Genomic DNA, 17,116 nt, shown 5'->3' on the forward strand with positions numbered 1-17,116 from the left:
ATGCAGCGAAAAGTTATCTCTTTCGACAAGGAGCTACTTTAAAACATAATTTAAAAATTGGTTTCAAAGTATTTTCAATACATTTTAGTGCTAAATTGATTTTAAGAATTTAAACCGGAAAAAGTGGTCCAATTCCGATTAAGTGGAAAATAAAATTCTCGGTTTTTAGTTGAGTTTCTAGCAGTAAATGAAACTGAACTCATTTATAAGAAAAAAACTGCACATGCAAAAGGAATCTTGAGGTATTTTATTACTGAATTGAGCCCAAAAACGGTTAGTGATATTATGTATCGTTAAGTACGTAAAATATTTTTGAAAAAATGGACCTGATTAGCTTCAGCCATGATAGGTAATTTTGATCTATGGATTCCATAAAAGGGTTTAACTAAAATCTAACAAATTTTCAGAACAATGACCAAACTTTTCTCTAAAATAAGGAGCTATTCATTTGAGTAAATTCGGCATTTCCTAAATCTAATTTATAGGTAAAAGGCAACCAAATTTGTTGTCGATGAGTCGGCTTGCGAATACGTTCACTCTAGGTCTGGGCTGAAATCCACTCAAGACCTTAGATTAGAGTTCAGAAAAGTAAAGCCGGGATCTAGGCAACTTATATAACTCATCGAGAGTCGGCTTGATCCAATTTATTATCGAGGTTCGAAGGGACCCGGTGCTAGTTTGCGAATGGCGCGTGGCCCGATATATTCTTTTGACCTGGTAGAAAAAATCGAGGCAGAGGTTCACAGGACAAAGATATCAGCTTCCATTCTCCCTAAAACAGGAATTGTCAAGAGGCATCGTCCATACGTGCCTGCCTCGAGCTTCAACTTCACGCGAGAGTCCTTGATTCGCGACGGAAGTCCCTTGATTTAGAGCCTGTGTTGACAACAAATATCATTCCTTGGGATTTCTTCTTCCTCATTTTGTTTTATTGTTTTTCCTCTCTTTTCTTGATTGCACTTCAATTATTTTTAAAAGAGAAGATGAAAGTTGTTTTGGAGTTTAAATGAAAGGGTTCCAACTTCATTTGACGTCGTCTCTTTTGTATGTCAAAGATAATTTAACATTTTTTTGTTGCGATACGAAAGAAGAAGCAATGTGAGGCTATTATTTGAATAAAAAATTTAACACTGTTTCAGAGATTTTATGTCACAAATTGAATTTAAAAGGCTATCTTACTCGCTTCTTACTTTATCGTTTGTATTTAATATTTTCGATTTTATGGCATTATTGTGTTTTTGATAAAGTTCAAACATGAAAACAGCACTGAGACAAAGATCTGTTTGAATCAAATATATTCTTTCTTTGTTATACAGTCAAACATACATATGTTTGATTGAAACAAATTTTTTGGTTGATTGTACATTTTTGATTTAAATATATATTTTGTTTGAATGAAATAAAACTCTTGTTTAAGTTAAACGTCTTTTCTGTTAAATTAATTGCAGATTTTGTTCGATTTAAATAAATTTTAATTTTCACTTAAAAAAGGAATTTATTTTCAATAACCCATGTTTTTCGCTATAGTGACAGTAACAGCTTTAGGTTAGAAGACACTCTAAAAATCTTATAGTCTGAAATAAAACCTTACATCTTTTTAATAGGGTTAAGAATATAGCAAGAAAATAACTTTTTTTTCAAATTTCAAATAAATCGCTGGGTAGGTCCCAGGTTTCCAGCAATTTTAAACATCTTACATAATATGTTTGAAGTTACTTAGAAATAAAACTGGCGACGGTCTGGAATTGGTTGAAATCCAACCCTTTACTAGCGCGCCCAACGTAACTTGAAAATTGCCAAAGCTTCGCTTAGGTACAGCCTTTACATTACTGCTTAAACACTCCGCGAACAAACATGCTGACACATTCAACGATTGAATCACCATTTTGACTGCGTATAACTAAATGACGCTGTGGCGCCCCATAACGGAAGCGGATGCACAAAGAACTATTACTTGCTTGAATCAAACAAATACGTTCTTTAATTTAAGTATAAGACGTTTAAACAAAATTATTCTTTGACACATTGAAATAATTTATTTGAATCAAACAAATCGTATCAAACAAATAATTTCTTTAATTCAATGAGTCTTAACATCTTCCATATATTGAAATTAAATACACGGTTAATTAATTGAAATAAAGAAGGTGTGTCGAATCAAAAATATGTATTCAAACAAATTTTTTTTGCTTGAATTAAAAAGATCTTTTTCTCAGTGAGATAATTGATTAATTTTTACTTGCAATTTTCATACACTAGATCAATACAAATAAATTCATTAAATATAAATCAAACCAAGATTTAGATTCATGTTTAGAATCTAAAGTTCAAGCTTAGTGAAAAAATTCTTAGATATTAATAAAAATGTTGACTTGCAAATACCTCAGCTGAAAACAAAAACAAATAAAAAAGATGAAAATTTCATTTTGTGTTAATTTTTCAAACAAAAAATGGGGTATTTAATTCTCTTTCTGTGTGAATTGCGACTACGCGTACGGAAATTTCAGTAAATATTAGCTTTATTAATATTCGCTACACGAAAAAGATTGTAGTTCAAACAGAAAAATACTGTGAAATTAAATCAGTAAAAGTAAAATATTTTTAATTAAAGTAAATTTTTTCAAAACAGCTAACTGTAATCTCGATTCAATGATTCTCATGTACTTATTTAAATTAGCTGTGTGACGTCATAAGTTTCAGGAGTCATAAAAAATGGTAACTTCACGTACACATTTTAGTTTAGTAAGAAATACGAAAAAATGTAATCAGTTTTAATCTAACTGAGAAAAATATTAATTTGCTCACCCTTTTCAAGCTAGGAGAAGTTTCTTTGATATAAGAAGATTTTTCATTAAAAAAAATTTGTTTCGTGCAAAGAAATGGGTTTTGGTTCCAAGCACTATTCCTTAAATTACACTGATTTTCTTCCCTTTGAAGTTAATTTTCGTAACATGAAAAAAATTATTTCAAACAAATGGTTTCATTAATTAAAAACAAATGTTTTTCTGGTTGTAGGCCATTATGTATTTAATTGAAAGGTAAACTGTTAAATTAATTATAAATTTCAAACCTCAGTCGAAAGTAATCCTTTCTTTAAGCGTCATATTCATATTATAAATATTCCTAATTCAACTACATAACATCTTTGTTTTATTGATTCATAAATGTGATTAATTAATAATCCTTTATTTCTTCATCGAGATTGCTTTCGTTTACTTGTCATCTGCATTAATTCGAATGAAAAAGAAATCTAAAAAGCGAATCAACATCTGAGAAGGTACAATTTCGATAATATTGGATTAGGACAACCTATATATATTTGAATTAAGGAATGAGAACTAAAAGGAGTAACTTTTGATATCGTTATATTTATGAGAGTAGAACAAGCCATGCGGTGGGACAAGGAGAGCTGGGTGGAAAAACTACACGTAGAGCAAAATCTAATGACACCCCGACCGTTACTAATGACACTAACGAGGTAGTTAGATGTTAGAGCGAATGGCGAATGTCGGTGGTCCAAGAGGGGTTGAGGAGGTCTCTGGACCGTGGGCCGAGTGAACCCACTTACCGACTTATCACGTAGTTACCTAATCTGTTTATCCCAGCAGGGGGAACGACTACATGCGGGGAACCAGGAGCTGGAAGGGTGCCCGGACGTCCCTGAGGGCCCCTCCCTCTTCCCCACATTCAATCATCCAGCACCTACAATGCACAATGTACCACTACGTTTCTCTTGCATCAGAAGAGAGAAGAGCTAATTTTGATTTCATAGTTTAAATTTTTAAATTACATCTCCCCTTTTGTATATATGGTGCGTGGCAAATAAACTCCCCTAACAGCGTCTACAATACTATTTCTGATATGTGATATGATGTGGTATATCCTCTTGTAAAGGGAGTTTGGCTAGCTTAATAAAATAAAAAGCAATCAGTGAAACTTTTCTATTTGGTTCTGCCGAGATAGTACCTTTCCATCTTGTCACGTCAAGTTCGACTGCTTCTGCAATCTGGAACCCATTTCGGATAATTCAGTATAAAAAATCAGGTTAAAGTTTCTCTGTATATGGAATCAAGTAGGGGAAAGTGGGGCATGGTGCCGATGTGGGGCATGGTGACACTTAAAAGTAACGCTCGTGTTTTTTAATGTTCATATTATTTTAGTCTCCGTGCCCTGCACCGGCACCATATACCCCAATTTCCTCTACATTTTGAGAAATGTTTACAATATTAATTCCGGTTATAAAGTAAACAAAAGCGGGCCATTCTGCATCTCGTAACCAAATAGTATGGAATGTTATGCATAATTTATTATTGTATATAATATTTGATCATATTTCAATACTTGCTGCAGAATGATGCATTAAAAAAATATTTATACTAGCGGAAATAGTCCGTACGTCCCCCCCCCCCCATCCTTATTTTAAGTGACTTTTTCTGACTAATTGTTTCCGTGAATTTATTTAGGGGTTATCCAAAAATTATATAAGACGAAACAACACGTTTTCGACAATATAGTTTTTCAACTAAGAAAATTTAATACGCGCAACATTTATCCCAAAAATACAGTACAATATGTAGCAAGTTAACAGGGCTACCAACATTACTTCTGTAACCAGTCACAGAGGTGCCTCCCGCCCCCACGAGACGTTGGAAAGGGGTAAAGGTTTGATCAACATTATTTCTGTAACCAGTTTCAGGGGTGCCTTCCCCCATGAGATGTAGGAAAAGGGTAAGGATTCGACTATTACTCGCAGAGTGAAAATCTATTTCACATTAAATACCTGTTTTTAAACGAACTACAACTTTTATTTGAAGCTTTTTCGTAAATTTCTATTATTTACTAAGATAAACACAAAAAACCATGATTTTCATGGGGTTTTCATGGTTTTCACCATGAAAATCAAATGTTCGCATATTTTCACTATAATTTTCGTAATCAGCGAGTCAAAATACATGAGTACACGCAGTTTCAAATCAATCGGAGGTATGTACTATTCGGAACTGTACCCAAATATTTTAATTGTCTACCAAATTAAGCTTTTCTTTAATGTAAGGTAGCAGCGAAAACTTGTTGACCACCGCCGCATCACTCAAAATACTGTACGTAATTTATGCATGCCCCTGTAGAGTTTTCATTGTGTATTTTTTTGTAAATAAGAGCATTTGAGGGAATGCTTAGAAAGTCTTGCTATTGCTGTGAACTGGGTTGCTTTCGTATTTATTTCATCTTTTTGTCGTTGCTATAACGTAGATTTATTTTTCGACTTTTGTTTACTCTAGCTAATGTAAATTAATTTATAAATAAATAAATATAAATGTAAATAATTAATTATAAATTTTGATTCATTATGCATGTGCTCTTCGAAAAAAACCCTCCAAAAATTATAATCACCTTTTTAAAGAAATCTTTTAGCGGATAAAGTTAGTGAGGAATATTTCCTACAGTTCTTCATCATCAATGACGAACTGTCTAACGTTGCGAAACTTTCCGTAAGATTAACTCCTTTTTCAGCACGTTCGGGGCTAACGTTACGAAAAATTCCATAATAATACTCAGTGCGCACCTATTATTAAAATAAAGAATATTCTCTATCATGCAAAATATTGTCTAATATGTGTGTTATAATAATAAAAGAATTTAGATTAGATAGAGTTTTGATTTACTTGAGAAAACTCGCAAATGGAGTTTAAGTTCAAATTAAATTTGGAAACTTGACACAATTGAAATTGGTTAGGGGTAGAGTACATTACATATACCTCACATAGAGAGAGGTCACGTCAAAGTGTTGGGAGGACTTGGAAACGATCAGTGAATAGGCAAACTACCGGCGAAGTTCCGACTGACATCGGATCGCGGTTTAACCGGAAGTTAGTTCCAAGTGCAAACTAAGTTTAGCTGCCGTCCAGTTTGTAGCGTCCACTTTGCGTAACTCGGTCTAGCCGGTAATGTAACTTCATCGATGTGTTCCGCCAGAGCAAGTGCCAGCACAATCAATCTACTGCCTCCTCCCCATCCCCTCTCTCGGTCTCACTCTTTCTCCCTGCTATCTATCTTTGTTTCGCACAATCTGACATCATCGCTCCTCTACAATGCGTCTATTGTGTAGCTACGACAGCGCCACCAAGTAAGGACTATTGGGTAAAAAATTGAATTTAAATTCAATACTAAATAGAAATCTTATAGTACATACATACCTAATTTTACACCGCAGTATAATATTTTTGATTATAATGAGTTGATAGTTACTGTCCTTTTTCATTAAAATTGCTCTAATAACATTGAGGCATAATTTTTTTCATGAAATGAAAACCCAAATTTTTACAAATTATCCATTATTTGAAAAATTATAAATATTTCAGAAAAGAGCTTGCATTTCAAAACTATTTATTAAACTTTGAGAGTGTTAAATAATCAGGTTTCAGTAGTTCTCTATATTCAATCAAGCCTATTGTTCGATAGCTTGATTTTTTGTATAAAAATACACGAGCATACTGTTTTGCATTATGTATTCCAAATTTTCATAACGCTAAACAGTACTAAATATTAGATAGAATGTCAATTAATTTTGATATATGCTGGAGGATGGTCTGCTTTTGTTTATTTTATCATCAAACGTCAAAAAGTCAAAACCTCTAAAAATAGACTTAATTTCATATACAGAATAACTGGACCCTGATTCTTTACATGCTTACTGATAGTCTGGGATCCGAAGAGGAGAGTTTCTTTCCATTTTAGGTTCTGATGATTTGATGATTGATTCTTGTGCAGAATGTTCTGATTCCGAATATATCGGGTGCACATAGAAAATTCCCGGTCGTTTTGTTGTTATTTGACATTTTTTGAGTTTGAGTAAAAACTGTCACATCTCTGAAAATTATTAAAATTTTGAAAATCATTTTTCATAATCATTTAAAGAAGTGTCATATGCACAAATTTGATCAATGGTGTATGTTGATTTAATTGATAGTTTTTGAGAAAAATAATAAAATAGCGTTTTAATAAAAAACTATTCCAATTGTATATTTTTTATCATTTCAAATTTTTTTTTAATTATAGAGTACTGGCTGAGATGAAGTCAATTTCAAACGAGTGTGCACCTGGGTGTGTAGGTTCAATCGAGATTTCAAAACGGCAGCTTTCAAGTCCACCGCTGTTGTTGTTACTAACAATCGTACACACATACGTGAAAAGTTTGTAATTATTTCTTATTTTGTAAGAATGAAACTAATAGTCTAACTGAAAGAATTTCAAAAGAAATTGGATTCCTCTCAGCGAGTACTATATGATTACAAAAAAAGTGAAATGATGAAAAATATACTGTAGAAATGGTTTTTCATCAAAACTAGTTTTTCTCGAAAACTATCAATAAATCTACATACAGAATGAATCAAGTTTGTGCATATCACACTTGTTCAAATTATTATGAAAACATATTTTCAAAAATGTAACAACTTTTAACGATGTGAAATTTTTTATTTAAACACAGAAAACGTCAAATAACAACAAAACGACCGGGAATTTCCTATGTGCACCCGATATATTCGGAATCAGAAGAAAATTCTGCACAAGATTCAATCGTCAAATCATCAGGACCTAAGATGGACACTAAAGTGCTCTTGGATCCCAGACTATGACCAGGCCAGTAAAATGTCCGCCGTGGGTGCCAGCTGGTTTTAATACAAACGTGACTATTGTCAGTGATAAGCGCCGAACGTATGTGTATTTCGTGGAGTTTATTGGAATTTTCCGGTATGTATTTTTAGGTTATTATTTATAATAAACTAAAAATAATGATTTTCCTAAGTTAAAAGACTATCTGGGACTATCGGGTAGCAAGATTATGAAAATAACACCAAAGGCAAAAAAGAGTTTATTAGATTAGAAAAACATATTCGAGAAATTGTGGATCTCACAAACTGTGACATTTGTACGGAATCCAATGACACCTGCAAAAAATCGCAAGAAATATCTTGACTATTCTTTACAGTCTATTTATTTAATATACGTAGAATCTTATTTCTCTTCATATAGGAACAACGCCCTTTAATTTATAATGCATTTGGGTGTGTGTGTGTTATCGTTGACGGCAAATTTACTTAAGTTGAGAATAACTGCAGTGCCCCCGCCGGACATTTACTGGTACTTCGTATCCAAGTGGCTGAGAAACTTTGCCCCACGAAAATGCATTGAGACTTGGAAAGCCAGGTACTGACCTAATCTTGATTCCATATCTCATGGAGCAGTCTAATTATGGGATTCTCATTGGTTTTGCAGAAAAAATCGGTTATTTGGTTTTAAATTGTTTAGCTCGTCTCTTAAATCTATCTTATTTATCATTAACGACAAATTCAAAGATTGTGTTCTAATTTTATACTTTACCATTTTTTCATTTCAAACGAAGAATTTGTGATCAAAGCGTTGCACAATAGTAAAATAGTTGACAACTGCATAACGACTAAATTGAAAATAACAACTACATTTACATGTCCCCACGTACATGTCCATTGTTTTTTCAGTGCAACGATTAGATTCAACTGTGAACTAAAATTTCACATCTTGAGATTCAGTATGTTAAAATTGTTGCATTCATCGTTGAACGCTTGCCAATAAGTTAACAGTTAGCATTGCTTCAAATTAAAATTATTCAATTTGTAATTCTTAATAATTTGAAATAGAACAATAGAATTGATATTGTTTTAGTCTGAAGTTGTCCAAATTGATCATCACTTAGATCACAAAACTGATTAACTTTAAATGCATAAAATTTAAAATTACTAATTCTTTTACTCTTTTTTAAAATTAAAACGTAAACTTTGATACATCAAACTTTGTCTGAGTTAAAAAATTGTTTAATTATGTTTCGTACTTGAAATTGCTTATTTTCTCATGCTTTCAATGTAAAAATTTTAATACTTAAATACTAGAAATTGTCAGAACTTCAATTTCGACCACTTTCAAACTCAATATGTCCTCTTCGACCCATGCAATTGTTTCAGGTTTCTTGTTCGATCATCAAATGTATGCAGCGCCTGACTCTATTTTTCTCGTTCGAGAGATATCTTACCAGATAAATCTATAAAATTCTTCAAATACGAATACTTCTATATTTTAAACAGTACCACTTTAAAAATATTCAGCTTCTATATTTTGATTTTCTAATTGTTTAAATTTTGAAATTGTTCATTGCTTAAAAGATTTCAGTTCAACATTAATAAAATCTGAAATATTTGTATGTTGAACACTTCAATTTAAAATTATTGTATTTTTAACACGCCACTCAAAAAATGGCCTCACCTTTTCACGCTACAGCCTAAACTAATTTAATTTTAAGTGTATACCTTGCATTTAACATTTCTCAATCGAAAACTGATTACTCCATATGCGAATTCATCAACCTCTTATTTAACGTAGTTACGATTTGAATGACTTAATAAACTTGAAGCAATGCAAATTATTATCCAGAGTCAAAGTTACATATGTACCCCTCGTGAAATAGGATGAAAGGAGAAAAATGGATTAGATAGAGAATTTAAGACCCTTCTTTAATCTATGAGAGAGTATCAATTGAAAAATGTAAAGTCAATATAAATTCGACGTTTGGGGTTTTTTCGGGGCGGGGGTGAGGGTTGAAAAGGCGTGTGTGACTGAAAGAGTAAAAGTGTATGAAAGTAGTACTTACAGGGGTGTGTTGGGGCGAAGGGGTAATCGAGAGAGGGTGGAAGTCTGGGGGCCGGGATGCCTGGGGGGCAGTGATAGCAGAACATGCCGCCGGCCCTGGCCGCCACCCCCACACCAGCCCCCGGCCCTCCACTGCCGCCTCCGGCTGCCGCTGCTGCTCCTCCGGCCCCCGACACCTGTGACTGTGGCTGAGTTGTCCGTTGCTGTTGCGGCTGCAGCTGGTGATGATGATGGTTGTGGGGCTGATGTGCGTGAACAGATCCAATCTGAAAAATAGAGTCATTATAAATTTACAACTTTTAAGTAATACCTATTTTGGTGAACTTTAAATAATTATCAAATTATTTTAACAATAATATTGTCTTATTACACGTACAAGTAATTCAAAGAAATTAATCATTTATACAATAATTGAAGCTATACATAAGATCTATAGTGGAAGGTTACTAAACAGGAAAAATATCCTCTCCTCCTACAATTTTATGCTAGAGCTGCTCTTGTTGATTCTTATAATTGTCAATTTTCGATTGTGGATTTTTTATATTTTTAACCATACTACTTTATCAGTTCACTACATAAATTATTATATATTTTTCATTTGATCGCTGACTTTTTCGTTTTTTTCTCATACGTAATTATTCATTTATAATTTATAAAAACATAGAAAAATGTTATTCATATTAATTATGATGATTTATTTTAATTCTATTTACATCATGCAGAATTTTTATCTCCTCTTGGCCTCTCTTATGGGTTTAGAATGAATTCTAAAACCAATTTATTCATTTTACTATTTGCTTTCCTTTGATTTAATTTTTAATATTTAAATGTATTTTTTTCCCTTCCTTTCATAGTGACTCACAGTTTCTACATTTTAAAGAATTTTAATCCCTTTTCGAATAACGACTTACAATTTAAATCGTCAAAAACGTTCAGTATTGTGTCTGGAATTACCAATTGAAACACGTCAAAATAGAACAATTTTGGAATCAAGCATTTATAAATCTGCAAATTAAAAATTTTCCGAATTAAAGCCTACTGTGCCTTTTTTTAATTCAAACTCTTCAAATTAAAAAGTCGCAAAATTTTATGTTTGATATATTCAAAATGAAGGTATTTAAAGTTATAAGGTCAAACAGAAAACTTTTATATTTAAACAATATGAATAGATAGTACTAAAGTTATTTCGAATCCGACACGGAAAAAGAATTAATATTGAATCAAGAAAATATCGTTTATTCTACAGATAGGAAAATATTTTTTCCTCTCGAAAATGTACTAGATTCAAAAAACTTTATTTTCTTTATTTAAGTACCATCATTCTCTTGAAACAATACTAATTTTATTGTATCGTGAAAATATTTTATCCACATTCGTACCGATATATTCTTGATTTAAATTAAATTTTTTTGTGGATGCTTTCTTAGTCGACTTTTTTTATTGAAAAAATTCCAAAGAGAATAATTTCATCTTCAATTGTACAAAATTGGTCAATTTCAAATGAAGATGGTGACAAAATTTATATTTTCAAATTAAAGGTCTGAATATAATTAAGCAATTGGAAGCTTCATTTTCAATTTGGCTATGATTTTTCAACTGTTTGAATTTAAATTTTGATATAAAAAAAATATTCAGTTTTGAATGCTTACTATCTGTCAAACAATCTACCTTCCTCGATTTTTGTACAGATTATAGTGAAAATCTCAGCAGAAAAAAATTCTAAAAATATGGAACAAAGTAGAAGTTGGAGATGAAGGTTTTTGCCTATACTGACACAGAGTTTTGAAACTTCATTTGTTTATCGATTACTTCCTGGCAAGTATATGGTGAAAAGGTACCATCATTTTACGATCATTTCAGAATACTCAAATTTGAGTAACTGTTAGTCCCTGGAAATAAATTTTAAAAAATCTGCAAAAAATATATGAATATATTTTATCCTTTTTACGCAGAATGGTGTAATTTAGAGTTAGAAATAGTATTTTGTCATTATGTTAATAACAAAAGAGTCATGAGCTATTATCTCAGAAACTCAAGGACGTACGGAGATAATTTTTGAAGCAAATTTCATATTTTTGGCTTCTGAAACTGGTATTTGTAGTGTCAATATTTTTCAGGGAGTACCAGCCATTCAAAGTTGAGTATTCTGTAATTCTCCTAAGATGATGGTACTCTGTATCTGTATAGAAAAAACCTTCACCTGTTTAGAAACCTGAAAATAGTATTTTCTGATGTAAATTGACTCTCATTATTTGAAAACGGTCTAAGTTTTAAAGTCAAACTTTTTAAGGTTAATAGTTTAAATCGAAATATGTTGAGTGTTTTTTTTAATACTATGCGAATTCAAAGACTCTAGAATTAAGCATATTCTACTTGAATCTTTTGGCTTAAAATAGTACAAAGTCTGGAATGTAAAATAATTTTAAAAATTCAGTTTTTCATTTTAAAATCACAATTTTTGAAGTGGCCCTCTATTGTTCAGTTTGAAAGCTTCAATTAAAAAATTGGAATGACTGACGTAACAAAGGAATGACCTGTAACAAAGATGAGCTTCATCTCGTAAGATTTACTCATAACATTGGGCATGGTTACCGTGTCAAAAACAATTTTCTTTGTTTTCGATGCGAAAAGATAAACTTTAACTACTTAACAATTACCCGCAACAAAAATTTACTTGTTTTTTTTTTGTGATAAGCACTTCAAATTTTTTTTTTCACAAATTTGAATGACTCTCCATAAGAGCTAATAAACGTCAATAAACAGACAAAACTTTATCAGTCCTGATTACACGTATACACTTTTCTTTTAATAAATTCTCTTTACAAAAATTGTAAACTTTAAAAATAATAAAAAAGTGAAATAAATAATTCATAAAGATAAAGAATGACAGCAAAGCAGAGCGAGGAGGAATATCGGTTGGATTTTCGTAAGAGCAAAACTTGATTAAGCTACTCAGTAAGGCCAGCAGACCGATTACGACGATTCCCATTAGAGGGATTGTAAACTCTGAATAAATAACGAATGTATCGGGGGTTCTCTGCCTAAGCAGTCATCGATCGCGGAACTTAATAAACGGCGAGTTATCAATTTATAATGGGGTTGTCATGTCTCATACTAGGTGTATGTATTTATGTATACCAAATTACTGCATGTATTACTATATGCATATGTATATGTATATTTTATATCCTTGTGCTCGCGGAGCGGAGGCCCTTTTATATAACGCACGCGAGTGGCTTTAGAACCGCAGACTCTCTCTTCCTCTTCCATTTAATCTCTTGCTCTCTCCCTTTCCCTCTGCGGGTCTGCTGCGAAGGGACAAATTGAATTTTAGATCATGACATGGTGGGGCCCGGAAAGAGGCGAACAGAGAACGGCTGCCGTCGAGAGTCGAGATGATACTAATTGAAATTTGAAATTGATATTAGCGAATTATTACCCCTCTATTTCTCTCTCTTTACTTCCCTGTTCGCAGTGGCTTTTCGGTCTCCGTCTCACCCCCTCAGAGCAATGCAATTACGCCCGCGTGTCGGATATCAAAAGTAATTGCTGCCAAATTTAACGAAATTCGGTGCAATTCGCGTTCCGGGGCCGCCTGACCTCTCGTCAACCTCATCCACTACGTTACGCGCGCGCTTTCCTCAATACTTGCCTAATGCAATTGTTCTTAAGTTACAGCACGTCTATTGCATCAATATTCAACTTTTTTTCTATGTCTATTAGTTGAAAATTTGTTATACAAATTAAAAATACAAGGGCATTTCCATGAAAACACGGACATAAGACTGAGAAATTCAAATTAATCCTGGATGCTAAATAAATAGTTCTAAATAAGGAGAAAACATACTAGTTTCTAAATGTGAAAATGATATTCACAAAAAAAATTAATATTGAATTTTCAAATGTTTAATGTCAGTAAATGTGACAGGAGTGATTTGTCGTCTATACACTGAAAGAAATAGTTTGAGGCTAATGGCACTGAATCAGAAAGAAAATTGTGCTGTCTCAGCCATACGAATTTGAGATTTATTACTTACGTATAAGAAAATCACCAAGCCTAATATGACAAGGCAAGTTTGTTTGATTGAAATGATAATTGGGAAAAGTGTAGCATTAAATATATGATGAAAATATCAAAATTTTATAGTGTAGATACAAGAATTGTATGCCTCGCTAACATGGCTGTATTGAACGTATACTTTTATCAACTATCTATTTGAAAGAACACTGCGTTTAAGTGTTGCATTGAACATCCGGCTATTTGCTTGATACAGCCATACCAAACGATGTATTGTACCGTGCATGTTATGCGAGATTGATGAGCTGGTGAGGTGCGCGTGGACTCGGCATTAATCGACGTCTTCAGGCTTTTTTTTATAGCAAATGAGGTTAGTGAAGAAGCTTTTGAATACCTAGCTCCAAAATTTGTACAAGTATAAGATTTATTAAATATTGTATTAAACAATTTCTAAATAAATGATGTATTTAACATTTATTTGCCTTTCATTTTTGTATCTTCAGAATAATATTTGAATATTATGTATACAATAAGTCAGAATTTTTAGGTTATTTTGTTATTTTACGCCTTTTTCAATTAAAAATATTATAAAGCATTTCAAATTATTTTTCAAAAATTCAAAAAAGTGTAAGGATCTTCATGTAATTTAAAAATATCTTTAAATAATAAAACAGATTTTTATGATTTATTTGATTTCATAATATAAAATTTAATAATATTTAAAAGAGTTCAAGATATTTTAAAATAATTTAAGAGATTTTAAGTAATTTTGAAGAATTTTTAAGGAATTTCAGCAGAATTTAAATGAGTTTTAAGATTTTAAAGTAATTTTAAAATATAAGTAATGTTCTTGAATTCTTTAAAGTCTGTTAAATCTCCTGAAATCTTGATTATATTTCTTAAAATATATATATTGATTTCTCTAAAATCTTTTTTATTTACAGAAAATATTCACTAATAATTTGTAATATTTCCAGAATTATTATATTATAAATATATTATTATAAGCTTCTCAACATTTTTTATAGAATGGGGTGCAAAAATTTGCAGACGGTCCAGCACAGCTGTAGGGTATATTTAAGATTTTTTTCTTTATACTCGAAGCTAGGTTAGTCGCAAAGCTTTAGGCGTTAGGAATGCGAAACATTTAGGGTTCGAACCCGCGACAAATCAAAATGTTCATAGCTTGCGATTATAAATAGTGTAGTGATTGTGTAATACAAAATGATTGTGTACTCTGACATGTGAAAAAATATTAAAGTATAAAGTAATAATGCAAAAGATTAAATTTTTTCGGCGAACAATTGGTTTCAAAACTTCTTCGATATAGACTGTATTTTAGCTACAAGTTTAGATTTTATAAAACTATTTTACGTTTTTCTTATACCCGTCCTTTCAATCGAGGTTACGCCACCCCGGCCTTTAAATTTTATAGAACTTTTGTATCACATTTCGTTTAATAGTTCAACGCAATGTAAAACAGACGATTTATATTTTTTCCGTGTATCTTTAAAAAATAATTTTCAACGAAATTGAGAGCCATGCGTATGGTTGATTTACCCCAACCAAATTCTGTCTGACGCAGCCATCTTATGTTTAGAAATATCCATTAGAACATATGACTGAAGCAGTAATATTGCTTCAATAATTATGGTATGGGTAAAATGCTCAAACTGTATCGCTGTAGTTGAGCGAACAATACATGATGTTTGGAATAACCAGAATTATGCGTGTATCGTCGAATTATTTCTTTTAGTGTAGGGAGACGTTACTTACTCGTATACTATATATCATGTAAGTGCACTGCATGGTCAAATACCATTAATTACTCATCATGTATTCATAATGTAGCCATCAGAATGCACATTTGATCGAGTTTCCAGACATTTCATGTTTTTAATTATTTAATTATTAAATTTTAAAATTGCTTAAATTCTTGCTTGTGCGTCACGCAAAAATATGTATTTACTTTGTCACAACGCCAGCAGTTCATTGTATAAACTTGTAATCGTGTATAGAAAGCTGACTTTTTATTCTGAATATTTTTGTTCATGAAAAATTTCGAGCTCAGACTCATACTTTTTTAGTTATTGACAGTCATTTGTAGGCGTGACGCACAAATACATGTGATACACTGATGCTTTAGCTGCGAAACCTAGAGCACTGCGAAAAGGGAAATAAAGAAAACCAAGTTTACTGCAATGAAAGGCCTTGCAAGCTTCTTCCGGTGTTCAATCATCGCCACGGTGCGAATTTTTCTTAGAACTTTTTTGCATCTATTCATGGTAAGGGTGTCGTTGACGGAATAGGAGCAACTGTAAAAGGGGCAGTATGGCGAAATGTCAGTTCAGACGAAACTCTGCGAACGGCTCAAGAGTGCTACGATATGCAAATTCATGTCCTAAAAACGTCCGTGTGTCACGGTACTTTCATTAATACAAAAAACACATATAAGTAATCAAAACTAAGAAAATATGGCGGATTCGGGATCGTCTAAATATTATATATAAGAATTTGTGAAGAAAAAACTAATTGAGGAATGTACAATGACACTAGAAGATGAACTGCAGTAGAAGTCTTCTCCATTATATATAAACTATATATAACTTTTTCTCTTGGGAAGATGTACTGAAGTTCTTTGACTAAAATTTATTGGAAACCTAATGTTATAATAGAAAAAGGATTCTATAAATCGCGAAACTTTTTTAACAATAGGCGTTTAAAGTACATCGGTGCTAAAATATTGTTCAGTTTAGTACACTTTGTGTAGTCCGGATTTAGAAATCTGCAATATAATATCCAAAATTACAGCTTATTAATCATGTAAACTCTTTAAATTTTTTAAATATCTATTTTAAAAGAATACTAAAAGAAGAAGAGTTTTGCCCTTTCAACCAATTAAAAGTTGAAAAAATAAATGAACAATTGGTTGGTTGGATACAGTAATGGTATTCTTCTATTTTGAAAAGTCATTTGTGTTTTATTTTCTCATCATGAAATTATGTACACGGAAAAAAATAATTCGAGAAACTTTACCAAACTCAGTTGGGTAAACTCGGGACATATGGACACTTTGATCAAGTTTCATTTCTAGTTGGGTAAAACGAAATTCGATAATACCTCGTTCACAAACATGAAAGTGTGACAAATTAATACCAGTGTCTACTGAACTGTACTTTAATTAATACTGTACTTGATAGTTGACAATTTAGTAGACATAATTATAAAGTATATAAAACGTTAGATAAAGATTAATGAAAAGTTGGGTAAAACGATGTCGAGGACTCGATATAAAATATAAGAGGGTTTACAGGAAAGTCACAAGGACATCACTGACGCTCGAAAAACTAACTACCAGTTTGGTAAACCGTAAGCTTCTGAGAATAAAAAAGAACTTATACGCAATCAACAGCATGCATG

General features: G+C 32.0%; 1 protein-coding gene across 1 annotated transcript in view; it reads right to left on the reverse strand.

The window, feature by feature from the left end:
* Positions 1-17,116, reverse strand: part of LOC117182304 (homeobox protein orthopedia) — a 94,548-nt gene that overhangs the window by 22,643 nt on the left and 54,789 nt on the right. The window contains exon 2 of the mRNA XM_033375446.1: positions 9,680-9,944. Coding sequence (XP_033231337.1) covers positions 9,680-9,764 — 85 coding nt within the window. The 5' untranslated portion in view covers positions 9,765-9,944. The remainder of the gene's footprint in view (positions 1-9,679; positions 9,945-17,116) is intronic.

The sequence above is a fragment of the Belonocnema kinseyi genome, chromosome 10 (assembly GCF_010883055.1).
Source record: "Belonocnema kinseyi isolate 2016_QV_RU_SX_M_011 chromosome 10, B_treatae_v1, whole genome shotgun sequence".
Taxonomy (NCBI): Eukaryota; Metazoa; Arthropoda; class Insecta; order Hymenoptera; family Cynipidae; genus Belonocnema; species Belonocnema kinseyi.